Here is an 18,115-nt window from a genome sequence, read left to right as displayed (position 1 = left end):
TATGCTGCGCAAAAAAAGGGGGTAGTAAACACTAAAACATGGGTGGACCAAGTGCTTTAAAAACTCCTCTGTTTAGGCCGATTCCTATAGATCATACATACTCATCATTGAAGTTTGAGGAACCCTAATCAGAACATTGTCAACTATCTTAATCTGTTTTGTAGAATTTATCCAAGTTCTGGCAACACACTATACAATTTTCTTGTACAACTCTTTTAGATTTACCAAAACCATATAAAATGAGGTCAAACCTAAACACTTTGAAATTGTATGCAATCAGGCAGGCCCTGGTACTATATAGTTGAAGGTAAATCTAAAGGAAATTGAACAAAAATTGTATAATCTGTAGCCAGCTAATAAGCCAATCACAGTCCCTGTCAAAAACATTTTACATATTCAGCATGAATGGTAAAGCATGTTTCCCTGTATTTGTTGGCGTAGATGGATTTTACCATGAAAGTCACACAAAAAGCTGATTTTATCACTTTTGATTGAGCACTGTGTGAGCCACCTGAAGATCACCACCTCAATCCTATACTATGATAGAAAGCTGTAAAGCAGAATAGAGGTTATACACATCAGGTTGTCCTTCTTCCTCTTCTCCCCATCCATAGCTGCAAATATCAAAAAATATCCAAGATGGATACTGCTGCATTATGCAAAATCATTTGTAATGAGAATTCCTTATTTTACAGCTTGCCTGTTACTGAAAATAAAGTTCTAAAATTCAGTAGCGAAATTCCTCCCTGAAGCCTATGAGGTTGGATATACTCTGCCTGAATGTCGTCCAATTCCTACTGGGTCAGCAGAAATTTGAGTTTGTTTATGGCCCTGCAAACACGATGGGCTTGTTAGAAGACAATGGTTCAAACAACTTTTGTTGAAGTAGCCTGTTGGCCGAACAGTGCCTGCATTTAGTCTGATAAGGGTGCTGTTTTTTGATACAATAACCTGACAGGTATATCCATATGCACCAAGTGACAATTCTGACAATGTTCAGGCACTCTGTTAAGAGACTGAAATCTTCCTTTTGGCTTCTGTGAAACTCTTACTATACAGAGGGCCTTGACTTCTGCTCAACCTAAAGCCAAGCCTTGCCTTTTTCCAAGGTAAGATCTGCCTCCACAACTCAACTGTCAAATGTGGGAGCCTCTGCTGGACACTTTCACATTGGACTGTTAGATGTCTAAGCTTAGCTGCAAGTCAAGCAGAAGCCAAGAATCTTCTTTTTTTTTTTATAAGAGATAGGGATCCCAGAGTGGTGCATATAAATCAGGTAAGGCATTACACCAAACATCCTTGTAGGCTTAGCAAATTGGATGCACTCTCATAGTGTTCTTAACCTATAAAAAAAAGAATGCACATGCTGTCTTTAAAGACAACCTCACTCCTGAGATCTAACATACTAAATGAAAACCAGCTTAGCAATGTTATTTCCATAACAATCTAATATACATGAATAAAGTGTTCATACAACACTTGTGTTCTAAATGATTTGCTGAATGTTTATGATGCCCATAGACTCCCCTAACCTCTATGCTTTTGAATTCTTTTTCAGCATCAAGGCCTGCTACACCCAATCTATTTATCCCAAATATAAGTAAGGCTGGCCATACACGGGTTGAATTTTAAAATAATTTTCTTTCGAAAATCTTATCTAAGAGTTTTCGTTCGAATTTCGCACTGTCGGTGGGCTGCAGAAACAGACGATTTTTGTGCGGCAATTAAATTTGCGTATTCGGGCATGTTGGAAATTTTTTGAAAAAAACAAAATGATTTTCTAATCAATGATGGGAGGATTGTGTGAGAAATGTAATAGAAAAAGGAATGCACACAAGTGCAAGAAAAGAAAAAATTCTCAGAAAGTAAAGAAGATTCCCGGCCACTAAAAATCTTTTCTATAGAATCATGAGGTGAAATTGAAGGCTTGGTTGGTCAAATTTCAAAAATCAATGGTGGCACATCAGATCAAAAAAAACGCATAAAATTTCTGATTTTGAAAATAAATTTCACTCGGAATTCGACCATGTATGGCCTGCCTAAGCAAGTAAATATTTAGCAGGCAGACACTGTTTTACGTGCATAAATATTACACTTGAATTACATTTATTTATGTAACACAAGAGGCAAGATATAAAAGTATGGTATAGGTATGACCAAGTATACAACTTTCAGCTTGTTACACAAGAAGGTCACACAGCTGGGAAGATCTTAGCAAATTGGCATCAAAGGAAGAGCATGACCTTGGAATCGCTGCTGGTGTGATCATGTGATCCAAATGACCTCCTCTCCCCTCCTCCTAATTATAGTGGCAGTAGGGAAAGGAGGGGGGAGTGTCAGACAATGCACAATAACATAAAATATGCATATTCTAAACATCCTCACATACAAGATGTATTCTAAACAAACTACAGCTACTGCTAATATTTACCAATGTCCTTTAAAAAATCTAGATGCTCCAAAGAGGTTATTAAAATATGCATACACAGAACATTATAAATTAAAATAGGTCATCCATAGCAAAAATCATTTCATCTTCTATGTATATAAGAAGACCAGGCTAAAACAATATTTGAGAAGAATGTGAAAAGATAATAGAGAATGAGGAAGTGGAGGGCAGAGTAAATCATGGTAACCACTGAAAACATGTTACATTTTTCAACAGCTTTACACCAAAATGAATTATGGTTGCTATGGGTTACTGTATTGCGCACTTTCCTATTGCCTTTTGCATTGAGCAAACAATTACACTGACCTGTTTTTGATTGTTTTGTAACATATTTGTTCATAAACAAATCACCAACACAACTATGATACTTTTATATGTAAACACTGCAGAAATGCAAAAACTCAGCAAGTCAGTTGCCCAGTAGAATGCCCGTGGCCATGAGGTTTATTTTCTTCCCCAAATGCGTTGCCCATGAAGACGCCAGAACTGATGGCATTATTTTAAAGCCATACCAGCTTAGATTCAGACAGAAAATCTTATAGGAGTGGTTCACCATCAGTCATAAACCAGACAGAGTGCAAATCACTATTCACTATGCTGGCATGCACTGAAAACAATTTTTCTAATCCAGGTTACATAGGGGTGCTATAGAAAGTGCAAAAACACAAATCTGCCTAGTCAGATTCGGCAATAATCCCTTAATTAACTGTATCAAAACAGAGTAAGTATGAGGCACTGCAGGCACAGCTATACCGTGCCATTAAGCTATTAATCTGTAGTGTCTATCTGCATGTAGGAGGATAATCACATATCCTATACCCACCCTCGGTCACATATCATCACATAAAGTGCAATATGTTCTAGCAATCTGATACATAAAAGCATTAAACAATTCCCAGATAGAAAAGGACAAACAATTTTTATCAAAAAAAAAAAAAAAGTAGTAACAAAAACAAAAAAGCCAGCAGAGCTGATAAAACAGGGCAACTGGCATAGATCAAATGAACTGGACAAAGAAGCTAACCAAGAAATCAAAAGGTATGGCACAGCAATATCTCGATTCCAGCAGCAGAAGCAGCACACAAGAAAAACTCCTTATGTAAAGGCATCCAAGAGTCTGCTCATTTACAGCATTGCAGAAGATACAGAATGAAGCCATACACTTCTCTAAGAGAAAAAGGATCATCTGTTATCAAATACCAGGTAGTAGCATCCTTCTAGGAAGCAAACAGTTTAGACGCAACCTCCGAACATCCCTGTAAAAAGAGGGCCTTGCCAACATACCATCAGATTTCTTGGGATACATTCCTCGCTTTAATATTCCTTATCGGCAGCATCCCTTCTCCATAGCAATGCTGAGTGACTCGATTCTTTGATCAATAACACTGAAAGGACCCTTTTTTGTCTCCAAGATCTCTCATTCCAGTCTCAAGCTTGACACAATTCAGGAACATCCACATGCATGCCAGAGACACGAGCGCTATCTGAATGTCTTTCAGCAATCTGTGATTGCACAGCAGAACCACAAGGCACAGCAGCTACAGAGGTGGAATGCTGACTTGTCTGCATCACACATACACTTCACCCACTTGCACACAGCAATGCATCAGTGGACAGCTCTCAGGCTTCATCCACGCACATTACTCACTAGGAGGATTCTCTCTTTTTTACCATCCCAAGCAAAAGTGATTTTTTTTCCTGTTTCTTAAATTGAAGCATGTGTTAGAGGGAAACATTCCCTGTGGCAACCACCCTCCTTCTCCCCCTCTGCTGTTCTTTTATTAACGAATGCTGCTGTTTCACGATCATTAGATTTGAAGGACAAAAGGCAGGATCAGGAGATGCATGTTACAGACAAATCGTATATAAAAGAAAGGGGACGGTATTCAAATATTTAATGGAAGGCCGTTTAGACGGCTCTCTGCCCTGTGTATCCAGGCATGGGTGGCTCGGTCTCATGGGAGGCTGCATTGAACAGCTGAGGCACACAAGAAAACATGGCCTGGATGCCCCAGAAACACTGAAGCTGGTGCCACCAGCTATGCACCTGGCACAAACAAACTTCAGAGGGCTGCCACCGACAGATCACACTTGGTGAGACACCAAAAGGGAGGTGCAATATGTAGAGTCTGACACCATATACATAAAGCAATTCTGTATTAAATTATATTTTATTAAAAGTAGCAATCCTAATTCTGATAATCTAAACAAAATCAATTAGTAATGAAAAGAAAAAAAACAAAACAAAGGGCTACATGTTAAAAACCACCATCATTTAATCAAAACAAAATATTAGGAGCACAATTGGGCAGTATGTAACAAATACCATGTACATTAGGTCACGTGTACTGCTAGAAGCCACCAGTAAAAAAAAATAAATAATCTTCCAGTCAAGAAAGAGTTAACCAGATTATAAACGGGTTAATGTTGCCTGTGCATCACTGGGGTGGAATCCTGAATGAAGTTTCATCAAATCTCCAGTGAAAATGAAAACAATATTAATTCTCAGCAGAAGGCAATGAGGATGAAACAGATACAGAGAAAGGAAAAAAAGGATCACCTTTAAAAGGATGCATACATCCAAAAGTAACAGCTGGTGCATTGTGTGAGCATCTCGGCTGGTCTCTGTGTTGAGCACCCCATGCACAAAGCAGCCAGGGCTCCCCACCTATCTCCTCCCCCTCTCTCTCTCTCTCGCTCCCTCGGTGTGAAGGTAGAGGACAGGCAGTGCTGAGGCGACAAAAGCCTTTTTCTGTGCACTACAAACTACAGAGAGCGAGATGCTCATAGGCAGTGGGCGGGATGTTCCAATGCCAGCCGTGTTACTGTCTGCAGGGCCCTCACACACATATATACACACACAGGGCAACAACACATCCCCGGGAGACTCCCATGTAGGAAAACATTATTACACCAGTCTGAGGAACACGTAATTGCTGTATGAAATGGAAGGAGTGACATAACTGGGGAAAGCTATAACACTGAGATCCTTTCAGTAGCTGGCCAGTGAGACAAGGAGGAACCCTGTGATTAGAAGAAAAAAAAAGCTCAGTCCACTAAAGAGGGAATTACAGAGCAAGAAAAACCCAGCAGCCACCCACAGCTGCCAAAGAGTGAGGCTGTAACATTACAATTCCAAGTTTCATCTCCACATGTCAGGTCAAATACTGCTCTGTGATTGTATGTACATTGGTGATCTGTGCAATCGCACCATATTTTGCCATGGCTTCTGACATTTAGATCAGGGCTAAACCCGATGGGTGGAGATTTTATTTTTGTAAAAGACCTTTTCAATGGATCTAGTTTTTCAAATCTGGAGGAAAGACCAGTTGCCTGTAGAGTCCACAGTGACTGCATGGCTTTCTCATGCTAACCAGGACTAGAAAAGAGAGACAGCCTGCTTACCAGTTGCTATGAGCGATACAAACACATTTCTCTTATTTTTAGTAAAATAGATTTAGTTTGGGGCTGGGTTATAAAAACTGGAGCTGCTGCCCATACTAAAGTGTAAATCCAGTGACATGTTTTTAATTCTCCCTTCCACTCTCTAGGGAGCGTGGTGTCACACATGCACTCACATCCATAAGCCCCATAACAAAGTGCACACGTGTCACATGTAATGATGTCTGAGCACCATTCACTATTGTAGTACTCTGAGCCCAGGATAACAGATGTTCCCCCCAGGAGGTATGTCCATGATAGTCTGGGCTCAGAGACCATAGAGACATCTAGTGACTGAAGGTAAGTAGACCCCTTTCACGTTGGGGCCACGGCTGTGTTCGCAGTAAAGCATTTCTCGTTTTAGCGCCCCTTTCCACTGTTTATTCAGCGCTTTTCAGTCACTAGCGGGATGCTTTTAACCCAAAGGGGTTAAAAACACCTGTGTTGCAGCTGAAGCGCTGCCCATTCACTGCAATGGGCAGGGGCATTTTGGCAGTGCTGTATACAGCGCTCCCAAAGATGCTGCTTGCAGGACTTTTTCTTAGTACTACAAGAACACCGCCCCAGTGTGAAAGCACTCAGGCTTCACACTCGGGCGGCATGGGGGACAGTTTTCAGGAACTTTACAGGAGCTATTTCTAGCACTAAAACGCCTGAAAACTGCCTCAGTATGAAAGGGATCTTAGAGGTTGATTTACTAAAGGCAAATATACTGTGCACTGCAAGTGCATTTTCTCTAGATCTGAGGGGAAGCTCTGACATGAGGGGGAGCTCTGCTGATTTCATCCAATCAAGAACAAGCAAAAATGTTTTTTTTTTTTTTTTCCTTGCATATGATTAAGCATTCTTTTCAAAGTGAAGTGTTACCTCATTTACTAAGCTCTTGAGCAAGCACACTTGTAGTAAATCAGGCCCCTAGGCTCCAATATTTCCATTTACCCCAAAAATTGTTAAGGTATTCTGACACAATGGTGAACAAAGAATTGTGATTTTTGTGTAACAGGGTGAAACAGTAAAGCTTAAAGTACAACTAAAGGCAACATGCTCATTTTAATAAACTCTTATATAAACACCTCAAAATTACACATGGCAATATTAAAAATGCAATTATGGTCTCTAATCCCCCTAGCCATTACTCGGTTTGATAATGCTAGTGACGGGTGGGAGGAGTTCAGCAGAGCAAGCAAGTCATTCCTTTCACTGAGCTAGCTTCTACATCTTCCACAGGGAACTACAGTTCCCATGAGTCCTTATGCCTTCTATCACGGCCAGTCTATTTTAAACACCCATCTGTCAATAGCTGGGTGTGTGTTATGTGAAACAGAGTCAGCACATCTGAGGTGTGTGGCTGTCAGTGCAGCTGCAGAAATCCTCAGTGAGAATAGTCATTGATCTTTATGTTTATAATGTCGTTTTTTGTTATCCGACCTAACATTTTTAAGGTTTCAATATTTTTTAAGAATATTTAAAGCGAGAAGGAAGAGAGAAATAAAAGAGGATGAGAGAGAGAGAAAAGACAGGAGAGACAGGAAAAGAGAAACGTTATTTGTAAAATATAACAAAAATCAAATAAATGGTGCTGCGCTCCCTTAAACCATTAAACTAAATAATATTAATCCATAAAATGCTGATCAATAAATACATAAATTATCTGTGAATAATTCGTGATCAGTGATTAAATTGACTAGTGCAACAAAACATTCCAAACGAATATATATATATATATATATATATATATATATATATATATATATATATATATATATATATATATATATATATATGCAGAAATAAAAATCACATATATAAAAATCGCATAAATCAAGGCAAAAATCGCATAAAATCACACAGTGAAAGTGATAAATGCCAATAAATAAATTATCTTACTCGGTGTAACTAAAAACACATAAAGTCGCATAAATAGAAAAGAAATCGCATATACCCATACAGTGATAAATGCAAAAAAATAAAATATCACACAAAGTGTGTATAAAGCAAAACTTGATGGTGAAACATTCAGTGCAGGCAAATGTAAAAAATCTCTCAGACTGCAAGCAAATAATAAAAATAAAATTAAAAAGTGGCAAAGAGTCCGTAAGGTGCTTCTTGTAGTAGCAGGTGCAATACAACGCAAACTGTGCACACTCTGGTGTCTCTTCAGTGTCCCGCCTCTAACATATAGGGTGGCCCCTTACCTTACTGCTGTAAGGCAAACAGCATAAAGAGACCAAGGTCTCAGATGGTGACAGCGGTGTACCCTTAGTTCCAAACTAGGAGGACTTCTCCCCACATTAAGGCAGGATCTCACAGAGAAGGAAACAGGAGGGCTCCAAATGGTGAAGTATGTATACACTTTTATTAAAAAACTCAAAACAAATGGAAAGGTACTCACAAACAAATCAGTTTAAAACGCCAAATAGCAGTTAAATGTTCCTTTTCGTCTCTCAGACGTGACTTCCTGTATCCACAATCACTTCCTTCCGACGCGTATCGTCATGTGACTTCATCAGGGAATCCATTCCTGTATTTATCACTTTCACTGTGTGATTTTGCCTTGATTTATGCGATTTTATATATGTGATTTTTATTTCTGCACATATATATATATATATATATATATTCGTTTGCAATGTTTTGTTGCACTAGTCAATTTAATCACTGATCACGAATTATTCACAGATAATTTATGTATTTATTGATCAGCATTTTATAGATTAATATTATTTAGTTTAATGGTTTAAGGGAGCGCAGCACCATTTATTTGATTTTTGTTATATGTTTCAGTGGTAGGGCTTATACCCCTGTCGGTGTTTGGCTGCAACCCTATTTGAGGCTTAATAGATTTTAGTTACGATAGTGCAGGGATACTCTTTTCTATCACTTTAGGTTATTTGTAAAATGTGAAGGGATAAAATGTGCTTATTGTAAATAAAAAAATAAAAAAGTTTCACTGAAGTGTCACAAGACATATCTGAAACCATGGAGGCAGCACAGGGTTCAGGAGCGCGTGCCGCGCGGGCCCCAGGAGCGCACGTTATAAGAAAAAATGGACTACCTGCGCACAAGGAACTCACAATATAAATTTCTCTGTTTGCTGCAACCTAGTATAGAAGTGTCACTATATGAGTCAATCTAATTGACATGTGTGTTTACTTTTTGTTAAATAAAATGTGCCGTGCTCAAAAAAAAACGTATTTAACTATAAAAAATACCCCCTCATAACATATTAATCCAATAGTGTTAAATGCGAACTGGAAAGTGTATTGGTACCACTACAGAGCACACAGTCACCCAGGTCACTGGCCCCTGCACTGATATCAAATAAAGAATTAAAGTGCCTTGCAGTACCCATTAAGTGTAAAAACAAAATATACTATGGGTGTTCCAAATGGGCACTCAACCCGAGACACCCCTACCATACAACAACTAAAATGCCTTATAGTGCCCTAATTCACCAAAATATATAAAGATACTATGGGTGTACCAAGAGAGTGAAACTCCCAAAGGATGAGGGATTCCAAAGATTTTCAGCATCTTATCTTTACAAGACAGTGATGCTCAGTGAGACAGGTCGGTCATAAACCTTCTTTGGAGGAATTGCTTATTACGTTTCTTAAAATGGTGTCAAAGTCAATTTAGGCCCCATCCCTTGTATATCAACTTTAACTTACTTGAACCTAAATGGGCAGAATAGCCATGGTCGTCTGACTGCTAAGTGACAGGAGGCAAGGCTTAGCACCATGAAGTGGTACAACCAAATAGCTTGGGTAGAAAACCGGGCCCAGTTTACATCCAGGACCTGGGATCTAAGGAGCTTCACAGGGATCAGTCTGAAGATTAACATTCCTGCTTGCTGTATCATAGCACTATTATTACCTTAGAAATGTTTTAGGCCGGGTCAGGTTCACATTCATTATTATGGTATAGATACCTTACATCAAGGTCCTGCTGCTTCAAGATTACACCCCAGGTTAACTATTGAGGAAAGCTGAAGCTTATTGATAGTAGCACAGCAAGAAATAGATACCGGTACATCATTAGTCCTGTTCATTTGGTCAATTTGTAGATCTCACAGAAAATCACTGTTCTGGCCTTGCCTAGCCAAAACTACACCACCTCTTCTGCAGAGACAGATGAAGCTCTGTGTTTGTACAATATTGTTATTCCTTTTCATTTGCATTGAAATTGTTTGCCATGGTTGTTTTTCCAAAGGCCTTGGGATACTGGCAACACAAAGAAATGAAAATGTGCACAGGATTGAAAAAGGCTAAGAGAAAGAAAAAGGCTCAGCTCTAGGAGTCTGAAGACCGCAGAGGAAAATATAATACCCATTTCATATTTAAACATGCACAATAAAGAAAAATCCCTTTAGGGTCGGTTCACGCCACAATCTCTGCATTTCGAGTTCATTTCTGCATGCGCATTTTACATGCATTCCAGTGCATTTTTTTGTGTTTTTTTTTCCCTTCTTTTTTCCTTCATCTCAATTGAGGATATATACTTTCTGGTGTGTTTTTTATGCATTTTGCAAAGTTCCATACAGAGAAAAATGCAACATGTTATACTTTTGTTGACTGCACTGGTGTGAACTAGGGCGACTGGAATCCAGGTTAAACACTTCATGTATTTTTTGATGCAGAACAACAGACTACATCTGGTGTCAACTAGCCTTTAATGCCCCCATATTCTCCGGGTACATTGTATGTAAAGTACCTATTAATGTTAAAATAATAAAACTATAGCTAAACTCCAGGCAGCTATAGAAAGCCCCATTAAGCACACATTTATTTTAAAAAATATTAAATGTATTTAAAATAAATATCACCAGCTCGAGAACCTGATTTCGTACTTTTTTATTTTAAAACGCTTAAATAGGAGAAATGGGTCGACATCTCATTTAAATAGGCATTTGACACCGTTGACCACGGCCTCTGCCTCAAGAGGCTCCACTCTCTTGGCCTTCAAGACTCGGCTCTCTCCTGGTTCTCTTCCCATCGATCACAGAACTCCTTTAACATTACCTATAACTATGCCCTCCTCTGCACTTCCTCTTTCTGTAGGGGTCCCCCAAGGTTCCGTTTTCGAACCCCTCCTCTACTTCATCTACACCTCCTCCCTTGGTCAGGTGGTAAACTCCCATGGCTTCCAGTACCATCTCTATGCAGACAACACACAAATATATTTCTCTACTCCTCACCTCACTACTTCAGTCTCCTCTCGCATTACAAACCTAATGACATATCAGCATGGATGTTACACCACTTCCTCAAACTCAGTCTTTCTAAAACTGAGCTCATAATATTTTCTCCAACCTTTACTCCCTCCTCTGAATTCTCCAAGATCAAGAATGCAATCATCAGTCTCTCCCCTCGTGTCAGGGTGCTAGGTGTAATCCTGGACTCTGACCTGTTCTTTCAGCCCCAAATCCAATGGCTGTCCAAATCTTGCAGACTTCACCTCTGTAACATCTCCATTATCGCCCCCTTTTAACCGTTGAAACCACTAAGTAGCTTGCTCACTTCCTTGTCATCTGTCGCCTTGACTATTGTAGCTCCCTCTTCATTGGTCTACCTCTCCGCAGGCTATCCCATCTTTAGTATATCATTAATGTTGCTGTCAGACTCATCCACCTTACCAATTGTTCAGTCTCTGCCATCCCTCTCTGTCAATCCCTCCAGTGGCTTCCTATTGCCCAACGAAAAAAATTCAAAACAAGAACATACAAAGCCATTTACAACTCTGCCCCAGCTACATGACCAATGTTATTTCCAAATATCACGCAAACAATCCTCTCTGCTTATCCCAAGACCCCCTGCTTTCTAGCTCCCTTGTCTCCAAGACTCCTACAGGGCCTCTCCCATCCTCTGGAATGCACCAACCCCAATTTGTCCGGCTATCTCCTATTCTGTTCACTTTTAGGTGATCGCTGAAGACTCCTCTTCAGGGAAGCCTATTCAGCCTTCAGTTAAAGCGGTAGTAAACCCGCAATTTTTTTTATTTTTTTTTAAACCTGCAAAGCAAAAGGCATAATGAGCTAGTATGCACCGCATACTAGCTCATTATGAAATACTTACCTTAGAACGAGGCCCCGACATCTGGCCCAATCCATGCCGAGGGAGCAGACATCCTCCCTCAGCGTTTCTTCCGGGTAACGCGGCTCCGGTCACTCCCGCGCATGCGCGCAGGAGATTTCATTCCGGCCGCCGGCCACTGCCGGATTTTCAGGCCGAGAATCCCCTTGTGCGCATGCGCCGCTGCAGTCAGCGGCGCATACCGAGGGGAATATCTCCTAAACCGTACAGGTTTAGGAGATATTTTTTTTACCTACAGGTAAGCCTTATCATAGGCTTTCCTGTAGGTAAAAGTAAAAAATTCGAGTATACAACCACTTTAATAACTGAATCTTCTATACCTCCCATCAGTTCATCCCTCACAGTACTACCTTTTGTTCGACCAGCCCCTCCCTATTAGATTGTAAGCTCGCAGGAGCAGGTCCTCCTAACCCTCTTGTACTGAATTGTTGCTGTATTGTCTCCCTCTATATGGTAAAGAGTTGCACAAACTGTTGGCGCTATGAAGAAGAAATAAGTGTACTGAAATTTCAGCCGCCGAAAATTATCGGCTGAAAAATTTGTTTTTGTTATTGGCCGAAAGAAAAAAAGCTGATCCTGAAAGGGGGTGGAGTCCGCCACGGGTGCCGCCCATTGCAGGGTGTCATCCTGGTGCGCCCAGACCTCCACCCCCCCCTCCTCGCCAGCTCAGTGTATCACGGAGCTGAATTGCATGTACCGCAGTAACAATGTCCCACCTTTTTTTTAAGGTACCATGTTTTTTTGCGATTTCAATTTTAAGACCTCATGGACACATGGAGTTAGAAAAAACGAGCTGCAAAGTCACTACCAACGCCAGGAAAAAGCATCTGTAAAAACATAACTTTTTGCATTGGCGTTAATGCACGTTTAGCCGCGCTAGCTTTTAGCAGCGTTTCTCTGCCTCTAGTCAAAATCAAAGGTTACCTATGAGAGCCCATTGATGAAAATAGAAGTTGCACCAGAAGTCGGATCATGATGATCCAACTTGCGGTGCAGCTTGGGTGCCGAGGATCTCGAAGGGGAGCACTCACCAAAATTGAAAAAAATAAATGAAAGGGGGGGGGGGGGACAGGCGAGCAGGCCCCCCCTCCTGGACCATACTATGTACCCCATACTCATTCACATAGGGTGGAGGGCTGTGATCTGGGGGCCACCTTGTTAAAGGTGGCTTCCAGATTCCGATAACCCCCCACCCGCAGACCCAGACTACCACTGGCCAGGGTTGTCGAGAAGAGGCTCTTGTCCCCATTCCGGGCTGCATGCTCAGATAAGGGTCTGGCATGGATTTTGGGGGGAGGGGGGAACGCCACTCCAATTTTTTTGGCATGGGGTTCCCCTTAAAATTCATACCAGACTGGAGGGTCTGGTATGCTCTTGGGGGGAAGCCCCACACCAGTTTTTTTTATTTTTTCATTTTGGCAAGGGTTCCCCCTCAAGATCCTCAGCGCACAAGCTGATTCATGATGATCCGACTTGAGGTGCTGTGACTTTTCAAATCAATGGGTTCTCTCATAGGGAACCATTGAATTTTGACATGTCATCCAGTGTTAAGCCATGTTTAGCAGCTTTTCAAGCTGGCAGCTGTTTGCTGACTGTAGCTCAATGTTAGCTGATTCTGGGTTACAGGAGAGCAAGTAAATGCACTCCTATGACCCGCCCAAAAAAAGATTTGATCATACTTCTCTTTTAAAGCACTAGTTAACTTTTGTTTAACCACTTGCTGCCTGCCATATAGCAATATGACGTCGGCAAAGTGGTTTCGATATCCTGACCGGATGTCATATGTTGCCAGGATATCAAGCCCCGGCATTTCGGTGATCGTTGTTGCGGTGTGTGAAATCTAGGTAAAGAGTTTCTGACAGACTATACCACGTGATCAGCCTTGACCAATCATGGCTGATCACTATGTAAATTTTAGTATTTAGCAGATTGGGGGTGACTTGTCAAGCCAGTGATCTCTCACCACACTGCCGCTGCACCTGCCAATTCAGCCTAGACATCTCTTGTTGTAATGAAACGTTCTTACTAGTTGCCGCACATCCATGCCCTGACACGTTTCATGATCTGAAAGTTTGGACCCGAATAACGAACCCCATTAAAGTCAATGAGACCCGAACATCAAAAATCAAAAGTGGCCATTTTGAAGGCTTATATGCAAGTAATTGGGCATATAATGGTTATAGGGGTCCGGGTCCTGTCCTGGGGACATGAATTAAAAAAAAGTTTGTGAAAAACAATTTTTAAATAAGCAAAGATTTTTTTTGATTTTTAAAGTGAAAGCATAAAAATTAAAAATTCCTTCCAATATATTGCCTGTGGGGTCCCCTTAGTCTACCTGTAAAGTGGCAACTCTGTACCATGTCTAGAATCTGCTGCAGCAATAATTGAATTTATAAAGCAAAAAAAAAAAAAAAAAAAGACAACGATTGTCACCGACAGGGGTGAACAGCCACTGGGCGTGGCTGTTTACCGCGCGATCGCTGTGATGAATTCATGGCTGATTGCATATGGCAGCACCCCCCTTTACACGGCGCATGTGTGCGATTGTGAGCGAGCTGCACATGTCCGTCAGTGGCAGCGTGTTCCCGGGAACACTGCTCATCACTGACGATAGTAACCAGCCATTGGCCAGGGCTGTGTACCACGTGATCATCTTCATTCACAGCCGATCACTAAATGTAAACAGAGCTGTAACCGTTACCAGCTCTTCTCTCCTCACATACCATTTCCAGTGTGAGGAAAGAGCCAGGAGCAGTGAGTTACAGATCTATGTTTAGTAGTGTCTGCACCAACACCACACCTGTCCCATCACCCCCCCCCCCCCCAATTGTCATCTGTCAACCAAAAGTCACCACAGTCACCCCATAAAAGTGCACCTGTCATATAAGAGACTGCCATCAGTAACCATCAGCGGTGCAACCGTCACCGTGCCCTGTCACCAATCCGTGACCATCAGCGGTGCACCTGTCACCCATCAATGAACGTGGCCTGTCATGCATTACCTGCCACCAATCAGTGACCATCAGCGGTGCACTCTTCCCCCATCAGTGACCATGGCCTGTCATCCATAACCTGCCACCCATCAGTGATCATAAGCAGTGCACCCGTCGCCCATCAGTGACCGTGGCCTGTGACCCATCACCCATCAGTGACCGTGGCCTGTCATCCATCAGTGACCGTCAGAAGTGCAAATATCAACCATAAGTGACCATGGCCTGTCACCCATCAGTGACCATCACCCGTCACCGTCCGTGGCCTGTCACTCATCAGTGACCATCACCCGTCAAACCATCACCCCTTAGTGACTTCACCTGCCACCCATCGCACAGCCTATCTGTGACAGTCACCTGCCCCCCATCTGTCAAACAGCCATGTCCAAAAGAGTATATACCACTGAGGAGGCATTTCAGATCCTCTCCATGATGGATTAGAGCACCGGGGAGTTCTCATACGCCAGCGATAGGCCCCGCAAACAAATGCCCAGGCCCAGTACCAGTGGTGCCACATCAAGCCTGAGTACCAGCACAGGAAATTCAACTCTCCCCCAACTACTGGAGTGTCACGTTCCCCAAGAGCCAGGGCTGCTACATACATGCCAACCCAACATGGCTGCCTTCCGACTCGGGAGCACCAATTATTCCCCCTTTCACAGCACAGCCAGGTGTGCAGGCCAACACCCAAAATTTCACAGGGATCGATTACTTTCATCTGTTTTTGGCCAACAATTCGCTGCAATTCATTTTGGACCAGACTAATTTATATGCCCAGCAGTATATTGCCAACAACCCCCCAATCATCTTATGGCCATCAGTTTGAGTGTAGAGATCTGAATTTGGAGGAGTTCAAATTGTTTTTGGGCCTCACACTAAACATGGGGCTTACAAAAAAAAATGAAGGACATGTCTATTGGTCCACCAACCCCATCCACCACATCCGCTCATGTATTCTGCGGTAATGGCCAGGTCCCAATATGAAAGGATTATGAGATTCCTTCATTTTAACGACAACACCCAGTGCCCTCCCCGCAATCATCCAAATTCCGATAAGCTATATAAAATTAGCCCATTTATTTTCCCAACGATCTGCATAACTATGTCCCCGAGAAGCATATATGTGTGGATGAGTCCCTGGTACCATTTCCAGGCCGGCTAGGAATAAAATGATATACAGTGGTGTGAAAAAGTGTTTGCCCCCTCCCTCATTTCCTGTTCCTTTGCATGTTTGTCACACTTATTGCCACACCTGTTCACAATCAAGGCATCACTTAAATAGGAGCTGCTTGACACAGTAAGGTCCACCAGAAGATCCTTAAAAGCTACACATCATGCCGAGACCCAAAGAAATTCAGCAACAATTGAGAAAGAAAGTAATTGAGATCTATCAGTCTGGAAAGGGTTATAAAGCCATTTCCAAAGCTTTGGGAATCCAGCGAACCACAGTGAGAGCCATTATCCACAAATGGCGAAGACATGGAACAGTGGTGAACCTTCCCAGGAGTGGCCGGCCGCCCAAAATTACCCCAAGAGCGCAGCGACGACTCATCCAAGAGGTCACAAAAGAACCCACAACAACGTCCAAGGAACTGCAGGCCTCACTTGCGGTCAGCGTTCATGCCTCCACCATCAGGAAAAGACTGGGCAAAAATGGCCTGCATGGCAGAGTTCCAAGGAGAAAACCACTGCTGAGCAAAAAGAACATCAAAGCTCATCTCAATTTCTCCACAACACATCTTGATGATCCCCAAGACTTTTGGGACATTCTGTGGACCGATGAGACAAAAGTGGAACTCTTTGGAAGGTGTGTGTCCAAGTATATCTGGCGTAGAAGGAACACTGCATTTAAGAAAAAGAACATTATACCAACAGTAAAATATGGTGGTGGTAGTGTGATGGTCTGGGGCTGTTTTGCTGCTTCAGGACCTGGAAGACTTGCCGTGATAAAAGGAACTATGAATTCTGCTGTCTACCAAGAGATCCTGAAGGAGAATGTCCGACCATCTGTTCGTGTACTCAAGCTGAAACGAACTTGGGTTCTGCAGCAGGACAATGATCCTAAACACACCAGCAAGTCCACCACCGAATGGCCGAAGAAAAACAAAATGAAGACTTTGGAGTGGCCTAGCCAAAGTCCTGACCTGAATCCTATTGAGATGTTGTGGTATGACCTTAAAAAGGCCGTTCATGCTCGAAAACCCTCTAATGTAACTGAATTAGGACAATTCTGCAAAGATGAGTGGGCCAAAATTCCTCCAGGACACTGTAAAAGCCTCATTGCACGTTATCGCAAACGCTTGGTTGCAGTTGTTGCTGCTAAGGGTGGCCCAATCAGTTATTAGGTTTAGGGGGCAATCACTTTTTCACACAGGGCCATGATGGTTTGGATTTTTTTTCACCTTTAATAATAAACACCTTCATTTACAAATTGCATTTTGTGTTTACTTGTGTTGTCCTTGACTATTGTTTAAATTGGTTTGATGTTCCGAAACACTTAAGTGTGACAAACATGCAAAGGAACAGGAAATGAGGAAGGGGGCAAACACTTTTTCACACCACTGTATTTCTAGCAAAAAGGCCAAATACAAAGTACAATTTTACAAGCTCTGTGAGAGAGTCACGGGATATCTTTATGCATTCCGTATATATGAAGGAAGAGATGCCCAGCTCCAGCCCCCTGAGTGCCCGGCCTACATGGGCACAACTGGAAAAATTGTATGGGACCTGGCTTACCCACTTCTGAAAAAAGGATATCATATATACCTTGACAACTTCTATACTAGCTTGCCCCTTTTCAAACATCTATACATCGAAAAAACCCTGGCCTGCGGAGCCTCCAGAAAAAAATAGGAAGAGCTTCCCACAATCCATAGTAAACAAAAAGCTGCGAAGGGGGGGAAAGAGCAACACTGAGATGCAATGAAGTGCTGGCCTTGAGGTAGAAGGATAACCGGAACGTGCACATGATGTCCACCATTCACAATGACACTACAGTTGTAGTTCAGTGAAGATGAGGTCCCATTGAAAAGCCGACATGTGTCCAAGATTATAATCTCTACGGGGGGGGGATTTTAATGATCAAATGATTCAGCCCTATTTGTCAATAAAGAGGTCCCGATTCTGATACAAGAAGGTAGCAA

At 42.0% G+C, this 18,115-nt stretch overlaps 1 protein-coding gene across 4 annotated transcripts in view; it reads right to left on the bottom strand.

Moving 5' to 3' along the window:
- Nucleotides 1–18,115, bottom strand: part of PRKCZ (protein kinase C zeta) — a 614,201-nt gene that overhangs the window by 390,873 nt on the left and 205,213 nt on the right. Inside the window, exon 1 of one of the 4 annotated variants that reach the window (XM_077457662.1) lies at nucleotides 5,010–5,248. The exons of 2 other annotated variants lie outside the window; for them this stretch is intronic. In XM_077457662.1, coding sequence (XP_077313788.1) covers nucleotides 5,010–5,025 — 16 coding nt within the window. In that variant the 5' untranslated portion in view covers nucleotides 5,026–5,248. Of the gene's footprint in view, nucleotides 1–3,733; nucleotides 4,317–5,009; nucleotides 5,249–18,115 lie in introns of those variants that run through there. One more of the 4 variants, XM_077457660.1, reaches the window with a different exon arrangement.

The sequence above is a fragment of the Lithobates pipiens genome, unplaced genomic scaffold, assembly GCF_037356315.1.
Source record: "Lithobates pipiens isolate NorthernLeopardFrog02 unplaced genomic scaffold, aLitPip1_a1.2 Scaffold_27, whole genome shotgun sequence".
Lineage (NCBI taxonomy): Eukaryota > Metazoa > Chordata > Amphibia > Anura > Ranidae > Lithobates > Lithobates pipiens.
Note: the sequence above shows the minus strand (reverse complement) of the source record. Positions and strands in the feature narration are given on the sequence as shown.